At 39.4% G+C, this 20,357-nt stretch overlaps 2 protein-coding genes across 3 annotated transcripts; one reads left to right on the forward strand and one right to left on the reverse strand.

Annotated features, from left to right (window-relative positions):
- Positions 1-581: 581 nt before the first annotated feature.
- On the reverse strand, positions 582-13,635 carry NUSAP1 (nucleolar and spindle associated protein 1). 2 transcript variants are annotated; one of them, XM_071744716.1, is made up of 11 exons: positions 13,514-13,635; positions 11,156-11,221; positions 10,165-10,356; positions 9,535-9,706; positions 7,856-7,936; positions 7,064-7,176; positions 5,896-6,074; positions 3,941-4,113; positions 3,165-3,275; positions 2,234-2,345; positions 582-1,784 (listed from the first exon to the last, which is right to left on the reverse strand). In XM_071744716.1, the coding sequence occupies exons 1-11, from the start codon at positions 13,604-13,606 to the stop codon at positions 1,688-1,690; spliced, it is 1,389 nt and encodes a 462-aa protein (XP_071600817.1). In that variant the 5' UTR covers positions 13,607-13,635; the 3' UTR covers positions 582-1,687. The 2 variants fall into 2 exon arrangements, with proteins under 2 accessions (XP_071600817.1, XP_071600816.1); XM_071744715.1 differs by having other exon boundaries at positions 5,896-6,077.
- A 283-nt stretch (positions 13,636-13,918) lies between these two features.
- OIP5 (Opa interacting protein 5) lies at positions 13,919-19,041 on the forward strand. Its single transcript, XM_071744723.1, has 5 exons — positions 13,919-14,218; positions 14,479-14,545; positions 15,689-15,811; positions 16,792-16,873; positions 17,985-19,041. Exons 1-5 carry the CDS (start codon positions 13,969-13,971, stop codon positions 18,069-18,071), a joined length of 609 nt encoding a protein of 202 aa, XP_071600824.1. The 5' UTR covers positions 13,919-13,968; the 3' UTR covers positions 18,072-19,041.
- The last annotated feature ends 1,316 nt before the right edge of the window (positions 19,042-20,357 follow it).

The raw sequence follows: 20,357 nt of genomic DNA on the forward strand, positions 1-20,357 counted from the left end.
AATAGTGGTGGGACACACATCCTCTAGTTTTAAAGTGGGGAAAAATAGGATGAAATTTAATACTCTGGCAAATGATGCTTCACTCTGACTCAGCCACTTAAATTTTCAAAGAGAAGCACCAGAAGCAGAAGGATTTCAACCTTTAACTTTGGCTACTCTGAGTAACTAAAGAAAGAAAAAGCTGCCTCTGCCAAAATTGAAACAGTAGCCGTGCAGGGGGCTTGGGTTACAGCTCAGAGCTGTGGGTGCCAGTGTTGTTGACTCCAAATAATCTCCCAAAAGGAAACTCCCCGAGCAGGCACAGCTTAGCTTGATAAGCACCAGTACAGGGCAGGTCTGATGGGTGCAGTTAGCTTAACTTGTGGCACAGGAGGCAGCTCTGGCACAGAAGCTCAGTACTCCCCTTTTTATAAGAGGTTTGGGTTTTGGTAACAAAAAAAAAAAAAAAAAAACTTTAAAGAAAGTGCTGAATGGTTTCATTTCAGCTATCACAGAGCTTGTTTAATCAAGTGACCTTGTTTAAACACACTTTACAAATATTAAGTATACTTACACTTTATATGGAAGAGGCCACAATAGAGTGAGTTGAAGCAGTATCTTTTTAATTTCTTCTATTTCTTTCTTTCTTACACAGCATTACATAGCTTAAGAGCAAAAGAAAGTTGATGGTTATTTCTAACAATGCCTGAACAAACACACTTTATGAAAGTGGTAGGTAAGCTAATTAGTAAGGAACACACATCACAAAGACACCAAACAGACCAAGTGCTAAATAAAGTATATGCAAAATATTTATTTTCTGCTATTACCTTCAAACAAACTGCTTGTTCTTGCCATTTCAGCATATTTGATAGGACAGTGCACACCCTGAATGCTTTGCTCAAAATTCTAGCTGATATTACAATTGCTAAATTTACCTTTCCAGTTCCATCCATAATAAGTCCAGAGAGCTTTTCTGTGTATTTTTTTAAGGAAGATCAATCACTTTTAAATTGAAAGTATGGAATGTGTCTTAACATTACTCATAAGCATCATAGAAAAGAAAACAGATTTTAACAGCTACTATTTACCACAGAAAGGAGTGAAACAACCTTACTTGTTTACAGCATTCATTTGGTAGCTTGTAAAGCCACTATTTTAAAATAAGGTATTTTACAAATGTTATGCTTTAAGCTGTTTGTTTTCCAGAGAGCTTGCAGATTTTTTTTTCTAATTCCCTACTCCTTCATAGGCATGAATTAGAAATGTAACTGTGCTGTAGCTGCTGTTTCATCATTTAGGGACTGATGTGCAGAACAGGGCAAGGAGACATCTCCAGCTCCTGTGATCAAACATTCTGAAGGTTGCTGTTCACTGTGTGCAGTCTGGGGGGTAGCAAATGCACCCTGGTGAAGAAGTGTGGCTTAGGCTGCAGGGAAACTTTGTGAACATCTTTTTTTTTTTTGCTTTAATGCCTTTTTGTTAAATAAGCTCAATGAAAATACTAAGCAACTAGAGACAGTTCTAAGCTCCTAAAAGTTTAGGACTCTAAACCTTATACAAGTTAACTAAAACATTACACTCAGATGCATTTCAAAGCCTCATTCAATGCTCTCTGGATTCCTCTAGCTACCAGCAAGCTGAGCCATACACAGCACAAATATTTACATGACAGGAACAGTATTTACAGGGGTTTCTTTGATACTTCTTACTCTTTCTGACCCCCAGATAGTCCTCTACGGGTTCTGAGAGCCTGGGCCTTTTTCTCTTTTCTCTCTTGCTCGTGTTTCTCACGCCTTTCTTCCCTGAAGGGTGAAGAGAAACAGAACACAAAGTTATATTAAAGGCAGAGACAGAAGCAAAGAAAAGAATCTGAAGATGACCAAGACTTCAACATCTGTCTAACCAGTGTGTTGCCTTTCTCATGGGCAGGGAATCCAAATGTTCAGGCAAATACTTCAGCTTAGACATCCAAGTCTAGCATTCAAGGTAACAATATATCAATATTCACAGCTTCTTTCAAGGTGACTGTGGTAAATCTTTAAGTGCTGGAACCAAAAGCTTCCAGAGAATGAAAATCTACTGGATTCAGAGCTGCTCTTCTTGCTATTAGACAGAATATTGGAGGCAAGAATTGTTTATAGTAATATAAAAGTATTATTTAATGAACTGCACCTTTAAATTTTAAAAAGAAAAATGAGTCATGGTATTGTTTTAAAGTAACACAATTCATAGAAGCTGGTGGTGTACTAACCTGGTTTGGAGATGTGGCTGTTTATAATCTTTCCTACATGAAGAGACATTGCTACTGCCAGACTTATTTAGGACAGTATTTTTTTTAAGTTCTCCCCAAGGTTTTAGTCTTCCTACAATTCAGGGACAAAAAGACAGACATGTTGAATTAGTAGTTTACTAATTGTATGCTTCACTTCTTACTGTGAATTTTATACTTGTTAGCCTGGTTTTTGCTGGGTGACTTTAAGATGAAATGCCTCAGCTGTATTATCAGTTTTACCACTCCATTTCCTACAAGTAATTTTTCTGTAAGTAGTAACAGGTGATTCTGCTTAGAAGTAACACAACACACAAAGTTTGACTTTGCACAGAAAAGTGCACATTTTAAAGAAAATAAAGGCACCTCATTTTGTAAAGAAGCATCTCATCCCCTGCACATACCTCTATCTACATACAATGATGCTTATTCTTATATATATATGGAATACAATGATGCTTATTCTTATATATATATGGAGTACAATGATGCTTATTCTTATATATATATGGAATACAATGATGCTTATTCTTATATATATATGGAATACAATGATGCTTATTCTTATATATATATATGGAATACAATGATGCTTATTCTTATATATATATGGAATACAATGATGCTTATTCTTACATATATGGAATACAATGATGCTTATTCTTACATATATGGAATACAGTGATGCTTATTCTTATGTTTATGGGCTTTTGGTCATAAAGACTTATTCTTCAGTAGAGAGGCTCTTAAAGTACATATGGTGTAGAAATTTAACACTGGTCTGCAGACTGCAGAAATCCAGAGAGTAAGAGAAAGGGCCAGGAAGAGGGACTGAAAGTTTTTGTTTGTAACAACACCTTTCTGAGCAGCTGAGTGTAAGGGGCATGAGCAGCAAAGCATAGCATGCCAATACCTTTATGTGGCTGGTATGTAAGTGGCCTTGAGAGACTTGCTTGGAGATCAAATGTCTTCTTTGTGCTTGTGGGTTCTGCAGAGTGAGCAGCAAACTTGAAGGGGGTGATAACTACAAAAAGAATCAAGATATTGTAATTATAGTAGCAAGAACTTCACTGTACAGAGCAAACTGGGAAGTGCCAGTGAAGAAAACCTTACAACTGTCAAAGAGATATCAAATGGTACTGTCTGCTACCTCTTAAAGGCAGAATCACACACATACAGCTCACTTGAAACAGGGAGCTTTCAGGTGTGGGGAGAGCAAGAGCTGTAGAATACCAGCCCTTTTCCTCTAAGGATACTATGCAAGAGCATATTTAGCTCCAGGGATTGTTCTAGTGTGTAAGAGCAAATTAGGTTTCTTGGTCTCCATGCTTATTTTGAACCAAAATAATTTTCACATTTTAAAAAAGTAGCATTTTTCCTGTACCTATTTATATGAATGTTTTGCCACGTAGTCCCTAAGGCTGTAAGAACAATTTTCATCCCCCACATCCTATATTAGGTTTCTCTGTAGGTAGGTGGGTGTCATATGTTAAAAGTCTTAGCACCTAGACATTATAACAAAAACACCAAACCAAAGGAAACAAAGAAACAAGTGAAGATTCTAAAGAATCCACCAAAAATTAGAAAGCAAAATTAAAACCTGGATCCACGTGACACAAGTTTACTGAAAAATGTATATAACCATTCAAATCTTGATCAAAAGAGACAAATATTTACCATCCACTTTACCTTTCAATGCAGTCAGATCATTGCTTCCTGCATTTCCCTTGCTGTCTTTCCTGTTCATGAGTTTGCAGCTCTTCTGGCTGGCAGTGGGGCAGATCTCCAAGTATGGAGACATTCTGGATGGAGTCTTGGTAAGAGAACGCTTGTGCTCATTGTCTTTTGTGGCTTCTGAGAACCTGGAAGTTGTTAGAAATATGAAGACAGGCATGCAAACAATGTGACAGAATAAAGAAGATTCTGCATTCCACCTTTCTGGCAGGTAGAAAGTTCTGCTGTGTACAAGATGTCCACAGCTTATCCATAAACTGCACTAAAAAAACCTTTGCTGGCAGTTTTCAGGTTGTGAGCCATGATCAGTAGCAGTAAGTAATATTAGGAGTTACAAAGAACTGACTTTCTTGTAGTATTAGAGAGCAAATATATTCAGCTGCAATAAACTAGTATATTTCTGCACCAACAAGTATGATTTACTTTAGATTTTGACTGTAGTAAACCAAATTTTTTAATTAAAATTAAGCAAAACTTAATTCTGGCATTCAAAGAAGCTGGAAATCTTACAAAAATTCTGTGATTAAAACACACAAGTTCTCAGCATATCAACACACACATGCTGTATGTCTGTGTATAAACAGATTTTTTGTGTATATGTGTGTATACATAGGTAAGCAAGAAAGAAAAATCAAATCCTTACATGAAGAAATAGGCTTATCAAAAAAGTACAGAGAATAAGTTGATAGCCTGCAAGATACAGAAAGACAGCAAGTAAATGTTGCAGAAAGTTGCATTTTGAGAGCTAAAATGTTTATGGAAGAAGTACAGCTTGCAAGATCTATGTCAGCACATCTTTGGACAAATAGAATTGAAGAAAAATTTGGGTTTGGGTTTCCATATTGCTAATGAATCAAGTCAGGCCTCAGTGAAGACAATAAGTATCATCCAACAGGGCATCATAATTAGAATGAATACTGCTTTAATTTGTGTTTGTTTGGTTGTTGTTGTGGGGTTTGTTTTGATTTTTGGTATATTTGTCCAAATATAGCACATTCAAGGTAGAAAGAAATACAGTAAGATTATGTGGGTGATTTTAGGAAGAATAAGGAACCTGGACCTTTAAATAGCAAAAGAACTGCAATCACATGTCCTGTAGTTGCTATTTAGGATATGTCAATATCATAAGTCAGTTTCTGACTTAGCAGCTCCACACACACTCTCTTCAGGAACAAAGAAGAGAGGAACAGCTTCAGGAACAGCTGTGATCTTGGCATTCAAAAGTTCCAAAGTGAAGTTTAGCAGAAAAACAGAAATGAACACAACTAAGACCAAAAATGAACCAAGGTATTGTTGCAGAGGGAGAATATATATATATTATATATATATATATTATAAAATGCCTAAATCTGAACACTGTAGGGAGTTTAATAAACTGAATAAAGTTGGATTTAGTACAGAAACCAATGAAGCAGTAGTAGTAGAGACAAGGATTTTCACAGAAAAACTGGGCAATGCAGTGCCACACAGATTGTCTTTTTGATTCCTTCTTTTAAAGTATTTTTTGTTCAAGACTTTAGGAAAATAAACTACTAAAATTTAGTAGTAACAGAAGTTACTAGCAGTTCTAGTTAATCAGTCTCAAATAAATTCAGATGTGACAGAGACTTGTTAGGTTGTCTGAGAAAATGGAAATAGATAATAGAAAAAAATAATTTGGCTTGGTTGGTTTAGAAAATGAAAGCTAAAGGAAAGGCAACAGACAGGAAAATGAAAAATTAAGATAGTGACAGCATAGTAAGGGTTGAAGCAGCCATAAAGCTACTGCTGCAAGATAGTAACCAAAATTCAGTCTCCTGGAGCTCACTTTCAGAACAGAAACAATGTAGTCAAATCACAGTCAAGTGTTGATTATTCCAGGTTTATCACACCCGATTTCTCCGTGGTACTGTTGGTTTGGGTTTTTTTACCTGACATTCATTTTGGCTGTTGAAAGGACAGAAGGATTAAATGAAGATTTCTTAGACAAAATGCTTTGGCTGGCAGCGTTCAGGGAATTGCGTGGGGGGCGCTGGAGGCTACAAGGGGTGCTGGTGGCTGAGAATCTGCCTCTTTTGGGACTTGGGCTGAAAGGTTTGCTACTGCTTTGCTTCTAGGGAAGAGAAAATCAAGAGTTAGCACACACTTAAAATATATCAGGAAAGCACTAAGAGGAAAGGATAACACTGAATCAGAAGCATGAAGTTTCTTAAATTTCCCTCCTTTCTTTAAAAGCAAATTTTCAAAATAAGTAATTTTATTATTATTAAACTGATCTAAAAACACATACTTTAGTATTGTATATTTTCTTGTTATAAGCTAAATATTGTTTAGTATTGTAGTGCCTTTTTCTAAAGCTCTTAAGCACTTTGACTTTTTGGCTATCCCCTGTCACAAGTTACTTGTCTTAAGGATACATTGACACATTATATTCCACAGAGAAAAATGTACTTTTCAGGATTTTCAGAGTTAGTGCTGTTGTTATGTCCATAATATTCATTTAAATGTTCATTGACACATTACTGTCATCTTGCTGAGCTCTGCTGCACTCTGAGAGGCCTGGTTAGCAGCTTTCACCCACACTTGTGAAACACAAGAACTGAGAACAGGGCTCCTGAGAGCATGTGTTGCATATATCTTAGAGGAAAGTCCTATATGGTCATTGAAAAATGGATCTTTAAGGCAAAAAAGAGGAATTTAATATTAAACTCTGGCTTTTTGAAAAATAACCAAGAGGAAGGGTTGAGTTCTGCAGCAATTCAAAGAGTTGTAAACAAAAACTCCAGGAGTTCCTTCACAAAAGTAATTGCCACAATTATTTTTACTGAAAAACTGGTTATTTATTAGTTCCTATAACTATAAAATGTTAATATATAAAACCTTACATAATGATACAAATGATTAATGACTAAAATTATATAAATACCTATATAAAATTAGTTATATAGGACTGCAGTTGATCATAAGATTCAGCTGCATGTACACATGACCAGTTACCTACTGCCCTAAAGGGCCTCTCAGGGACTGTTAGAGGCTCTGGATATAAATTAATATAAATTAATATGGGAACTATGGATATCTTCCTGTGCTATCACTTACCTTGACTTCAGTGAGAGCATATCTGCAGTTTTCAATCAGTTTTTTTTTCCTTTCAACATAGTCAGAAATAGATTCCATGTTTTTGAAGTGAGCCTCATGAACCTTCTTGAAGTCTAAGAAGTTCCAAAATAAGAGTCACAGATGTGATAATTTCCTAAGGAAGTTTACTACTCAGCAGAAGAATCTTACAACACCTACTGTTCCAGCCTCAAAGAAAATATAATTAATTCCTCTAATTAAAGGCCCTGTATACCCAGAAAATTATGAAACAGAATCTGCATAGTCAGTTACTTGGTGCATGCTCTGGAGAACTACAGAATGGTTTGGATTAGAAGGGACCTTTGAAGGTCACCCAGTCCAATCCCCCAGATTCTACAGTTAAGTTAAAAATAAATGCTTCCAAATTTTAAATATATTTTACCAAGTGATGAAAATGAGCTAAAACATAGTAATGCAGCACAACAGTACTGTTTATAAAGTGAAAACAAAGCAAGCAGGAGCAATTGCTTGTCTTCTGGGCTTTTTGTGGTTTTGAAAATGATGAATGCAAATATTCTATCCGAGGCATCCAGGTGTTGCATGAACCAGCTCTGTAACATACATACAACTCCTTTACTACTACGAGTTTACAAGTTGGAAAATATACCTTAAAATGTAACCCTTAAAAACTTTATTTGCTTGCTTTTTGAGGAGAAGATGTTCTGTTCTTCAAGCAGAAACAGAAATTTGCATTGGAAAAAAGCCAAGTCTTACACAGCCAACCTGTGTCTGAAGAGGGGAGGGGTATCTTACTTGGTGTAGTTCCTGCTTTCCAAGACCTCGATGCACGGGCTCCACATAAAGGGATTTTCCCTCTTGCATGGTGACCATCACCTGGTACAGCAAGATGAGACAAAATCATCAGAACTCCTGGAAAATATTTTCATGCAATCACAACCTTTTTTACAATATTTGTTCCAAAACACGCTTTCTCCTGAAAGGGAGATGAGGTTTTGAGAAAGAAAAATAGCTATAATAAATATGTCTCTCAGGAAAATACAAGCCCCACATGAATCTTAAGTCATAGCCAGTTATTTTCTTTCCATAATTAAATATTTTACAGGGGAAGGTAAAAGCAAAGCAACTCAAAATTCACAGGTCTTGATGTGTTTAATAAATAAGTTGAAAATTTTGATTATAAAGAAGAAATACCTTTGGGACAGCTTTGTTACCACTGCCTTGTGTATATGTGCAGAGCCTAAGTTCTTTTTATCATCATCTCTGCTCTCAGGTATAGTGTGAGGATCATGTTCATATTTTAGTGATTAATTTTATTAAGAAAAAAATCAGGTAGCTTCACACGGAGTTCAATATTTGCATATTAAAAAGAAAATATTTGCTTTTGTATTAATTCAGATTCCCCTTCAAATAACTTTGGATAACCTCAATATATTGAAAGAAATCCTCACTGGAAGAAAATAAGGGGGAGGGTGTTGAAAATAATTGTTGAAAAAATCAATTTTTTCAACACTTAATGTAGACATAGTATTGTTCTGCCTCACAACTCTTGCTGTCTGAATATACTGAAGAAACCAAAAACAAACCAAAAAGCTGTATGGATACTTATAATTCCAGTTACAGGGAGAAATGAATACCATGCCAACTGCCAGGACAATTGCTGTCTCAACCAAAGCATCCTTTATATATTTTATTGCTTCTGGTTTTAAAAAAACAATTGAAAATCTTTGTTTTTTGTGTGAGTTTCAAAATTATAGGTGGGTTCCAATAAGAATGTCCTTGTAAATTTTACTGAACAGGAACATCCACACTCTGCATCAGGGTCTACATACACTTGGTGTGCATCTTATTTGCCAGATCCAAAATACCAATCAATAATTAAGACAAACTCTTTTCTTCATTTAGCCTCATGTGCAAAGGAGCAGGGGAACAGCTGATTCATGTTTCAAGTGGCATTTTTGAAGGTCTAAAAATACTGATGCACTGTAATAGTCAGGTATTGTTAGACAGTTTAAAAAAATTCCAAAAGATTCTCTATGTCCTGTCCTACTCCTATGAAGAAAATGACAAAACCTGGTCAGCTGAAGGGAAAGAGAACTGAAGCACAAGGAAAAAAGTTCTTTTCTTGCCACCTTTTAATCAGCCAAGTAGCATCAGGGGCATCCCAAAAGGCACCAACCCTAAATGGGGCTCAAGACTCAAATACACTCAAACTTCCAAGAATTCCTTCAATAAAAACATCAGGCTCTGAAGCCAAAGCCAGGATTCCTAGACTGCAGAATTTGTGGCTGTGTTGCAGTACAGTAAACAAACAAGTCACAAAGGACATAGATTTTTTTTTGTATCCCCAAGTAAGGTACTGATCACCAGACATGCCACAAAAATCTTTGTGGACATAATCAAATAATCAAAAGGTGCATTTTCATTAGTAGAAGCAACTTAACATACCTTTTTTTTTTAAATTTTCTACTTACATTTATCTCCACTGCTTTTAGTAGAAGTCTTCTCTGGTTGTTCCTGACCAGCACCTGTCACTGGCTTCTTAACAGCTCTCTTTTTAGTTATTTTTTCTTCATTTTGAAATCCCTGCTGTCCCTTTTCATGTTCACCTCCAGGCACTTCATTTTCTTTCATTTCAGAATGCTCCTGCAGTTCAAATATACATTTAAACAGTTTGCTCCAAATGGATAGATAGAAGGGCTGAGAAGCTGCATAGCCTTGATCCTTAGGGGTTTTCCATGTCAGAGTAGCTAAAACCTTAAGCATTGTTGTCTAACCTCATGCATGACTGTTTTGCAAGAGAATTCCTGAAATCCAATCTGAATGAACCCATGAGACACTTATCCTGTTACCTCACAAACACACCTTTACCTGCACAGCTCTATTATTTTGGTATAAGATTGCCTTTATTGACCAAACCTGATTATTTGCAAGAAAAAGAGTTCAGTGGCTATGTTCCTTTTTACTACAAAATTCTTATATACACAAACATACAGAAAATGCAGAGCAGCTCCTAAATGGTGGTAGACAAATCAAACTTGTTTAAATGATGTTTGGAGGAAGGGGTGGGCAGCCAGCACACAAAACCAAGCAGTGCAAATCACCTCTTTCTCATCAGGAAGCCCTGTGTTTTCTTCACTGGTGTTAGCTTTCTCACTGGAGTTCTTTTTTTTTCTGGTCATTTTCTTTTCTTTACCATGTCTTTTTCTCATAAAACACAATGAATCAGCCATAATTTCCTTGCAATTGTTCAGTTCATCCAATTCAGTGGAAGCAGATGCACTTCTTTCAGAGTCCTGTAGCAGAAAGATACTAGGATGTGGAACATGTCTGACACAAACATATGTCAGATATTCCAAAGAGAGTTTCAATTCTATTACTGGAAAAAGTATTTCACACAGAGAAAAAACAGTAGCATGGCATTTAGTAGCATATTAATCAAGAAATTGGGCAATATTTATATTTTCCTAAACAAAGCTCATTGTTTGAGCACTGTAAAAAGAAGTCCTACAGTTGTTTTATTATATTGCATTTTTTAAGATTATAAACAACTAATATTTTATATTTGAAATCCAACTTGCATGATGCTGTGATTCTCCCAGATTCCTATATTTCTGTGGAATACTCTTCACCAAAAACCCCAGCCTCTTCCATATTTATTAAATTAAAATTAAACTGACATGGATTACACTAGTTCCTCAAACCTTTATGGATTATTTCAAAGGAAGCACTTAAAAGTAGATGTATTTTAGAAAAAGCAGATCCCAATTTCCTTTCTATCAAAAAGAAAAATTGTTGCTGCATGCAACAAAATAATTCAGCTTAGAGAAAATTTATTTTAAAAGATAAAAAAACAATATATTAAGAGATTAATAAAGCTGTACCAACTGACATCCCAGCTGTACCAACTTTCATTTTAGTATCATTCTAAGTAAATAGTTGCAGATGTAAAATGCTTTCTGGTGGGTATCTAGTCCCTTTTGCCTAGGCATGAAAAAAGAATAAAATATTTTTCTATTGGGTACTGACAAGTGCCTGGAGCTAAAAGTTAGCTCTAGTTGTCTTTAAAAGAACAGCTGATTCCTAAGCTATTACCATAGTTTCATTTCCTTGTTCTGTTTCTTGAAATCGTTGCTTCAGTGCTTTCAGGAGTTTGTCTGCCTGCAGAGAAATCAAAACAACAGATGAACTAAATATTGCTTTAAGTTATCAAACAAAAGACTGCATAGATTCAATTAAACTCTAAACTGATCCAACAAACAAGTAGAATATTTCCCGAGTCCAATGAACTTCATTCAAGTGAAGGAAGTGCTTAATGCTGCAGATAATTAATGTTGCAGATTCTCCACAGAGGCACAAATATAAAATTCTCAGAATCTGTTTCTTCCAGCCCATATGTTTACCAGAAAGTTTAACTGTGAAAGGATGAATAAGATTAACTGTTTTTAGCAGCACTGCCTAGCTGAATATTTATTAAAATTTTATCAAATTCCTACTATAACTTCTGTCTTCTAATCTATGCAAAGCATTCTTCTCACCCTTTGCATATAATCAACAGTAATAGCAACCAACTAAAAACAAAATTACATGAGGTCAGTAGGTCAAGAGAGGTTCTACACCCTTCTACTCTGCCCTAGTGAGAGAGCATTTGAAATATTTGTGCCCAGTTCTGGGCCCTTAAGTTCAAGAACAGGGGACTGCTTGAAAGAGACCAGTGCAGAGCCACAAAAATTATTAAGGGAGTGGAATGTCTCTCTTAAAAGACAAGGCTGAGTAAGCTGGGTCTCTTTAGCTTGGAGGAGACCAAGGGGCAACCTCATTAATGTGTATAAATATGTAAAGGGCAGATGGCAGGAGGATGGGGCCAGTGACACCCAATGATAGGACAAGGGACAATCATAGAATCCTAGAATCCTAGGGGTTGGAAGGGACCTCGAAAGATCATCTAGTCCAACCCCCCCTGCCAGAGCAGGGCCCCCTAGAGTACATCCCCTAGGAACGTGTCCAGGTGGGTTTTGAATGTCTCCAGTGAAGGAGACTCCACAACCCCCCTGGGCAGCCTGTTCCAGGGCTCTGTCACCCTTACAGTAAAAAAATTCTTTCTGATATTCAACTTGAACCTCCTATGCTCCAATTTACACCCATTACCCCTTGTCCTATCACTGGTCACCACTGAGAAAAGCCTAACTCCATCTCCCTGACACTCACCCCTTACATATTTGAAAACATTGATGAGGTCACCCCTCAGTCTCCTTTTCTCTGGAGCACAGGAAGTTCCCTGTAAGCTTTTTCACTGTGAGAGTGACAGAAAACATGAACAGGCTGCCCAGCAAGGCTGGGGAATCTCCTCTGGAGACATTCAAAACCCACCTGGACACATTTCTGTGTTACCTACACTAGGTGATCCTGCCCTAGGAGCAGGGTTGGATTCCCTGATATTTCAAGGTCCCTTCCAACCCCTAACATTTTGTAATTCTGGGAATGCAAAAGTGATATCTTAGACTATGAAAAGACTCTTAAATACCGAACTGGAACAGTCAGCAGAAAAAAAAAAACAAACCTAAACTAGGAGTTTAAGAACAAACTAACCCAGAACTAAAACCCCAAGCAGAGATCTTAATTCTGTCACGACAGTGAGTTCCTTTGTCCAGTGAAGCCGCGGATTTTTTTTGTTTAAAGGCTTTATTCCTTCTCCCACTAGTAATGCAGCAACCAGACTGCTGCCGAGTGACTTACTGGCAGTGTTCCCAGGGAGAGATGAAGCCACTGCCACAAATCTCTTGTTCTAGGGAGAGGAAACCGCTGCATGCCTCAGTTTCTCCTCCTTAACAAATATTAGTAAACAAACACAGGCACTCCCATGCTTTGAAGCACACTATTACCATTACCTTTTACAGCTGAGAGCGGGGAAAAAAACCCCTAGCTCTCCCTATTGCGTGGAAAACAGCAATGTAACCCGCAGGCAGCCGGGGCCGCCCCGCAGTGCTGACCCCGGGGGTGCAGCCCCGCGCTCCCCCTTTCCCGATGCCTCCAAAAAACGGAGACCCCCCCACCCCCCCCAAGCAGCTCTTTCTCGGAAGGTGTTTGGGCACCGCTCCGTGCCTTAGGGGTAGGAAGCAACTCCCAGGACGCGAATTTCTGCACGCTTCAGGGCAAAGGCACTGCCGCCACCCCGCCGGACCGCGCTGGGACGTTGCCAACACCACTGCGCAACAGCCAGAACAAGAATATCCATGGGGCACCCGCTCCCCACAGGGCACCCGCCCCCCACAGGGCACCCGCCCCCCACAGGGCACCCGCTCCCCTCAGCTCCCAGCTGGGCAGAGAGGGAGCACCAGAGCCGCGAACACCCTTCAGAGAGCAGGAAACTGTAGCTCCCACCACCCGCCCCTCGCTCAAACCCACGGCGCCGCTCCCTCCCTCCCTCCTCGGCAGCTGCTCCCCACCACCCACCCGCAGATTGGCCTTCAAGCCGGCAGCCTTGGCGATGCGCTGGAGCTCGGCGTATTTCAGGAACTCCAAGTCCCGGGGTGAAGGGAGCACCATGGCTGCGACCACCGCCGCGCGTTAAATCTCGCGCTCAACTGACGCCGCGCGCGCCCCGGCCCCGCCTCAAACGTTCAAACTCGGCCGCCGGGCCACGCCATTGGCTGGACGGGAGGAAGGGGGCGGTGCCGGGAGCACGGGAAACACCAATAGGGGCGCGGCTAGCGGCGCGTGCTTGTTTTCAAACGCGAGAGGCGCCCCGGCAGAGGGAAAGCCCCGCCCTCTCTTTCTTGATTGGCTCGGAGCCTGGCGTTGCGAAGATTGACGTGTCCGCTGCCCAATGGCGACGCAGACCCGTGGAGAGTGCAGTAATGGTGAGTCCGGGGAGGCGGGGGCCGCGCTCGAAGAGGAAGCGGGAGAAGATGGCGGTGAGGCGGCGGCTGATGGAGCTGCTCCAGGGCATGGAGGGCCGGGGCTCCGTCGTTGTGGAGCATTTGTCCTCCGCCCCCGCCGCTCCTTGTGTCTCGCCGCCGCGCTCGCCGCTGGCTTTACCCCCGCGGCTGCTGTCGGAGCAGTGCGCGGTGTTTCACTGCCGCGGCTGCTGGGCGGTGCTCGGGGACTCGCTGGATCTCTGCGCGCAGGACCCGCAGCTCGGCGTCCTCGCCTGCTACAGTCAGTGCCCCCCGGCGTGGGCAGTGCCCTGCTCCGGAGTCCCCCGGGCTGGGCTGGGATCCACGGGATGCGTGGGGAAGGATGAGGTTCCGGCACACCCGGCGTGTCGCCCACCTTCCACGGCCGTGGGTGTCTGGGCTGTGCTTCCCCACGCGTGTCCGGGGCGGGAGGCAGGGAGCGGCTCTGCCTTGCCGGGGGGGGTCTCGGGGAGAAGCGGTGCGTGGGTTCTCGATTTTAGGGGTTCTCTCCTCTCTCCTCAGAAGTGACAGACAACGTGGTCTGGCAGGATTCGCTCATGGTCGGCCTGGACGGAGCCCTCCAGGGATGGTGCGTAAGTTCAGCGAGTGCTTAACTTTTCGTACTCGCGGTTTATTATTACGGATGGGGAATCCTCTTGTTGCTTTCATTTTACTCCAAACTAAAAGTTTTGCTGCTCCGGCCTTTGTTGATGGATGAGAACATTTGAGCAACAAAGTAGAAGACGGCCCAGCCTTTTTTTTTTGTTCTGTTTTTCTGCTTCTATCCTAAGAGTTGTATTCCCTTCATTAAGATATTTCTTTGGTTGGTTTTTTTTTGTTTTTTTTTTTTTTTTAGGGGATAGGGTTTTGTTTGGTTGGTTTGGGGGTTGGGTTTTTTTTTTTCTTGGCGGTGGTGGTTTTTGTTTTTTTAACACTGAAAATAAATAACTTCTGCTCTATTTATGAGCCTACAGCTAGCAACAGGTTTAGGAACTCTGGGGTTAATCTGATGGAAAGACTGTAAATTCTTTTGGTTTTTTTGTGGTTTTTTAGGGGGATAGGGTTTGGTTTGGTTGGTTTGGGGTTTTTTTGGGGGTTTTTTTTGTTTGTTTTTTTTTTGGTGGTGGTTTTTGTTTTTTTAACACTGAAAATAAATAACTTGGCTCTATTTATGAGCCTACAGCTGGGTTCAGTAACTCTGGGGTTAATCTGATGGAAAGGATGTAAATATCACTTGGTGACTTAAATAACCAGTAGCTGGCATAAATGATGTTTAAAGGCTACTCTAGCCTTCTGTGAGGTATTATTTTATTTATTTATTATTCATTTTTTATTTTTTATTTTGTAAATGAAAGACTTGGGCTGGTTTTTGGTGGGTGGGTTTTTATTTTTTGGGGAGGCTGGGTGAGGCACTAATCTGTTTTATCAGAAGGAAGTTTCACATTTATAACCTGCCCCAGGAATATAGCCCAAGCCACTATGTGGTAATAAGCCATGCATTTTCTCCCCTCATTACAACTTCACTTATTAGAGAGATTATTTCTTACTAAACACCCAACATCTTATGTTCATTCACATTTTCTCCACATGTTTTACTTATTTAAGGAGAAAGCAGCATTATGTCTTGTTTTGCTGTTCTCATAAACCTGATTATTGGTGTCCTCTGACAATCATTCAGTACCTATGGTTTCTGAAATTTCTGTCTAATGACATTTTTATTTTTCTTTTTTAGTACATATTATTTTTTATCCTGTGGGTCGTGTGACTTGGTACTGGGTTTCATTCTTTACTCTACCCCCAGTAACCTGGCTTATCTCAGGAGCTGCTTCTCCTTACTCAAGGACAACATCATCTGGTGAGTACACTGAGGTCTTGTGGTCAATCACTTAGTGTGAATTTGTAATTTACTACAACAGGGATGAAACTAAATTAATTATAGATGAGAGTGTTGAGAAAACCTCAGAATTTTAGGATGATGCCATTATTTTGTACAAGATGTACTCTGTGTGTATGCAAGTTAAAATTGTAGTCAGAAAAGCACAAAATTAATACCACAGCTATCCAGGAATAACTTGGCCTTGAAAAAAATCAATTTAAGGGTATCTCGTGTAAATCATCAACTTGGCAGAGAAGACTGGGTGGATAATTTGACTTAAGGAATGCAGGAGGTGGTAAAGAAGAACCCAAATTAAGAAGATTGACTGCTGAACAGTCTGGGATAGCTTGAGATACAGAACTTGAAATATTGTCTCTTTTAGGTGAACTTATCTCATTTTAATGTCACATCCCTAGGTCAAGAAGACCCCTCCACGTGTGTAATAACAGAAATACTGATATAACCATATTATAACCATATTATAACCATATTATAACCATATTATAACCATATTATAACCATATTATAACCATATTATAACCATATTATAACCATATTATACCCATATGTAGATTGCTAATTAGTCATGGTAACAAAGATGGATTTGGAAGCTTACTAACTCTACAGTTCTGTGTGTAAATATGTAATGGAAAATCCCATTTTTTGTGCTTGATTCATGGGAAAGCATCAAGCACCCAGCTTTGTAGAAGAATGCACTAAATAATAGTGTCTCCTCCCTAAATGTTTTATTTTTGTCTGCATTTTTGGGAGCCAACTTAAAATGGTAATGAGAGGATTTTATGATTTCAAAGTAAAAGTTTTCTTATGTTTTTGATGTATTAACTAACTTTAGTAACAATTTTTTATCTTATTTAAATTAATCTAAACAATTATTGTAATTAGGGGGGGTTTAATTGTTGGTTGATGTTGGTTTGTTTCTCCCCCTTTTGTTTTTTCAGTTATCTCCTACAAAACCAAATTACAGTAGAAGCCTCTAAGGTGAATTTTCCTCCTGTGACCTTAAAGGAATCAGTCCAGAAAGTAAGATTAATATAATATAATTATATATAAATTATATATAATTATAAATAAATTATATATATAAAATATATATATTATATATAATATAATTAATATAAGTCTATATTAATTTGTATGAAAAATATTTTCAAATGCTTATTAGGTTTTTTAATATATTAATAAAAAAAATTGATACAGTTACTTTTTTTTAAGTGTATAAGATGGAGAAAATACTGTCTTATAGTACAATGACTGACTAAAGTGAATGAGATATGCAAAACATTTTTTAGGACCATTGTCTGTCCCATAGGTAAAATAAAGTTACTGTGTGTAGGAGACAGCAAGTGTGTCCAGTATTAATGTGCCTGCTTGTTCCTTTTTTTTTTTTTAATTTTATTTTTTTTGTTTCTACTCTAAGCATAGAAATAGGCTTAAGTTTTGCCCTACTTTAAATCCTCTTCTAGTGTCTTCTCCTAAGATCAGAGTGTTTTTATAGGTCAAGTGAGGCTAAAATTATCCAGTTAACACTTCTAAAGTTGAGACATGTTTTTCAGAAGTAAAAAAAAATAAAATTATAGTGCTTTGTTGAAACACAAATTATGTGACTGTAGAGTTTTCTTGTTGACTAGAACAAGTGCAAGAATCTGGTCTTTGCTTTTTGAGATATCTCAGCAGGATTTTATGCTGTGTTGTAGATGTTTTAACTTAAACCCCAGACTCTGAAAATGGCATTTTTTGAGGGATCACCCTCATGTATTCCTATTCTAATGATGAAACAGTCTGTCCAGATGTTGTCAAAGAAGAACTCTGTGTAAAAACTTGCAATTCATTAACTAGGAAATAGGGAATTGATTGTATTAAGGCTTCAGGAACTTTGTCTCCTTCAGCAGTGCTTCCATACACCTCTGAAAAGGGGTTGTGTGGGCACATTCATCTGTGTCCTCTTTGCTGCACAGGCCTCTGATTTGGGTGCTAATTTTGGCTGTACTGGGTATGCAGTAGAGAGGTTAAAGCCAAGCATAATCTTTTGTCTTGAAAGTGGCTTTTGAGCCACTGAAAGTGGAGTGCACATTATTCAAGGTCCAGTGTTAGGACATTTTCCTCTATTTTTAATACTCTTAATTTCTTCCAGATGAAAGAAAAAGTTGTGGAGCTCTACTTTCGCATGGAATGTGTGAAGAAGCAGCTGGAGGAACTGGAAGAAGGGGGAATAATCTGAGACATTCTAATAATAACTCAGAGATAATCTGAGAAGAGAGATAAATGGACAGAAATGGGGAGCTCTTCATCAAATGCACTTGCCCTACGACCAAGATATGAAATAATCAGGGTCATTAATAATATGCCACCTTCAAGAACTTCTGCAGTTGTTTCTGCACCTCCACTGGGGTTGTTCACTGTGGTGAATTAATGCACCACAGCAGGTTTGAGTGTTGCTCTGTCACTTTATGTGTGTCTAGAAATAAGCCATGCTTAAGTGCACCCCTTCTTTCTAAGGGGAACACCTGAAATCTGACATTCTGAAGCTATGCTTGGGAAAATGAGTGGCTGATCCACGCAGAGCATCTCTCTCTGAGACAGTGTAACCATGGCTTTGATTCTCTGAAATGAACTCAGGAGGGGGAAAAAAGTCTGAAATAGTGAAAAACAGTTTTTGGAAAACTTTACGAAACATCCTAACAAGATGATATTCAAGAGTTATTACAGATTGAATGTTCTTCCAGAGATCCAAAGTTCTCTGTTAAACACTGTGTTAAATCCAGTGCTCATGGCAGCCAGCTGTTGGTCAAGTGGTTCAGATGCATCTGGTGTGTGAGGTGCTGCTATGAGAGCTGCAGAGTGTGCTGGAGGTGTGAGTCTGGGGGGCAAAATGCTGGCTGGAGCACAAGGTTTTGGATTTCAGATTGCCAAGGGCAAACCATGTGCCTGGCAAGTGCTGTGGATGTGCAGGACCAAGTCAAACTCTGGCAGCTCAGTGAAGCTGAGGCTGAGCCACTGCCTGTAACAGATCAGAGCCTTTTGGGGGCTGATGTGAAACTAAGGAAGAGTTTTTCTCTTATGCTTGCTGACTGAAAAGTTTGGTAGCTGTCTGTAGTAGCCTAGAGGATTATATTTACTTGATCAACTTAATTTCAGTGATGCAATCTGCCATTCCTTTGCTTCTATTTCCACAAATGTTGGTTCTGTGGAAGTGCAGGGCCAAGTCAAACCCTGGCAGCTCAGTGAAGCTGAGGTTGAGCCACTGCCTGTAACAGATCAGAGCCTTTTGGAGGCTGATGTGAAACTAAGGAAGAGTTTTTCATTCACCTTCACTTCTGCTTAATTAACTACTCAGCTGAAGTTGTGATATCTGCCTGCTGCATTCACTTGGCTGGCCAAGATGTTTCATATAAAAACCCTGGTGGGTACTCAGTGGGAGCTCTCTGGTTTGAGTGGGTTGGTTTTATCCAAACATCTAGAAAGCAATTTGATGGAGAATGAACACTGCTTTCCCCTTGCTGTTGGGACACAATATATCTTTATTCCCAATCCTTTTTGTCTCCCTCTTGCTGACTGAAGGGCTGCTTTAAACTTTATGAAAAGTTTGGTAGCTGTCTGTTAATAGCCTAGAGGATTATATTTACTTGATCAACTTAATTTCAGTGATGCAATCTGCCATTCCTTTGCTTCTATTTCCACAAATGTTGGTTCTGTGGAAGTGCAGGGCCAAGTCAAACCCTGGCAGCTCAGTGAAGCTGAGGCTGAGCCACTGCCTGTAACAGATCAGAGCCTTTTGGAGGCTGATGTGAAACTAAGGAACAGTTTTTCATTCACCTTCACTTCTGCTTAATTAACACTGCTCAGCTGAAGTTGTGATCATCTGCCTGGTGCATTCACTTGGCTGGCCAAGATGTTTCATATAAAAACCCTGGTGGGTACTCAGTGGGAGCTCTCTGGTTTGAGTGGGTTGGTTTTATCCAAACATCTAGAAAGCAATTTGATGGAGAATGAACACTGCTTTCCCCTTGCTGTTGGGACACAATATCTATATTCCCAATCCTTTTTGTCTCCCTCTTGCTGACTGAAGGGCTGCTTTAAACTTTATGAGAAGTTTAGTAGCTGTCTGTAGTAGCCTAGAGGATTATATTTACTTGATCAACTTAATTTCAGTGATGCAATCTGCCATTCCTTTGCTTCTATTTCCACAAATGTTGGTTCTGTGGAAGTGCAGGGCCAAGTCAAACCCTGGCAGCTCAGTGAAGCTGAGGCTGAGCCACTGCCTGTAACAGATCAGAGCCTTTTGGAGGCTGATGTGAAACTAAGGAACAGTTTTTCATTCACCTTCACTTCTGCTTAATTAACACTGCTCAGCTGAAGTTGTGATCATCTGCCTGGTGCATTCACTTGGCTGGCCAAGATGTTTCATATAAAAACCCTGGTGGGTACTCAGTGGGAGCTCTCTGGTTTGAGTGGGTTGGTTTTTTCCAAACATCTAGAAAGCAATTTGATGGAGAATGAACACTGC

Source organism: Heliangelus exortis, chromosome 5 (assembly GCF_036169615.1).
Source record: "Heliangelus exortis chromosome 5, bHelExo1.hap1, whole genome shotgun sequence".
Taxonomy (NCBI): domain Eukaryota; kingdom Metazoa; phylum Chordata; class Aves; order Apodiformes; family Trochilidae; genus Heliangelus; species Heliangelus exortis.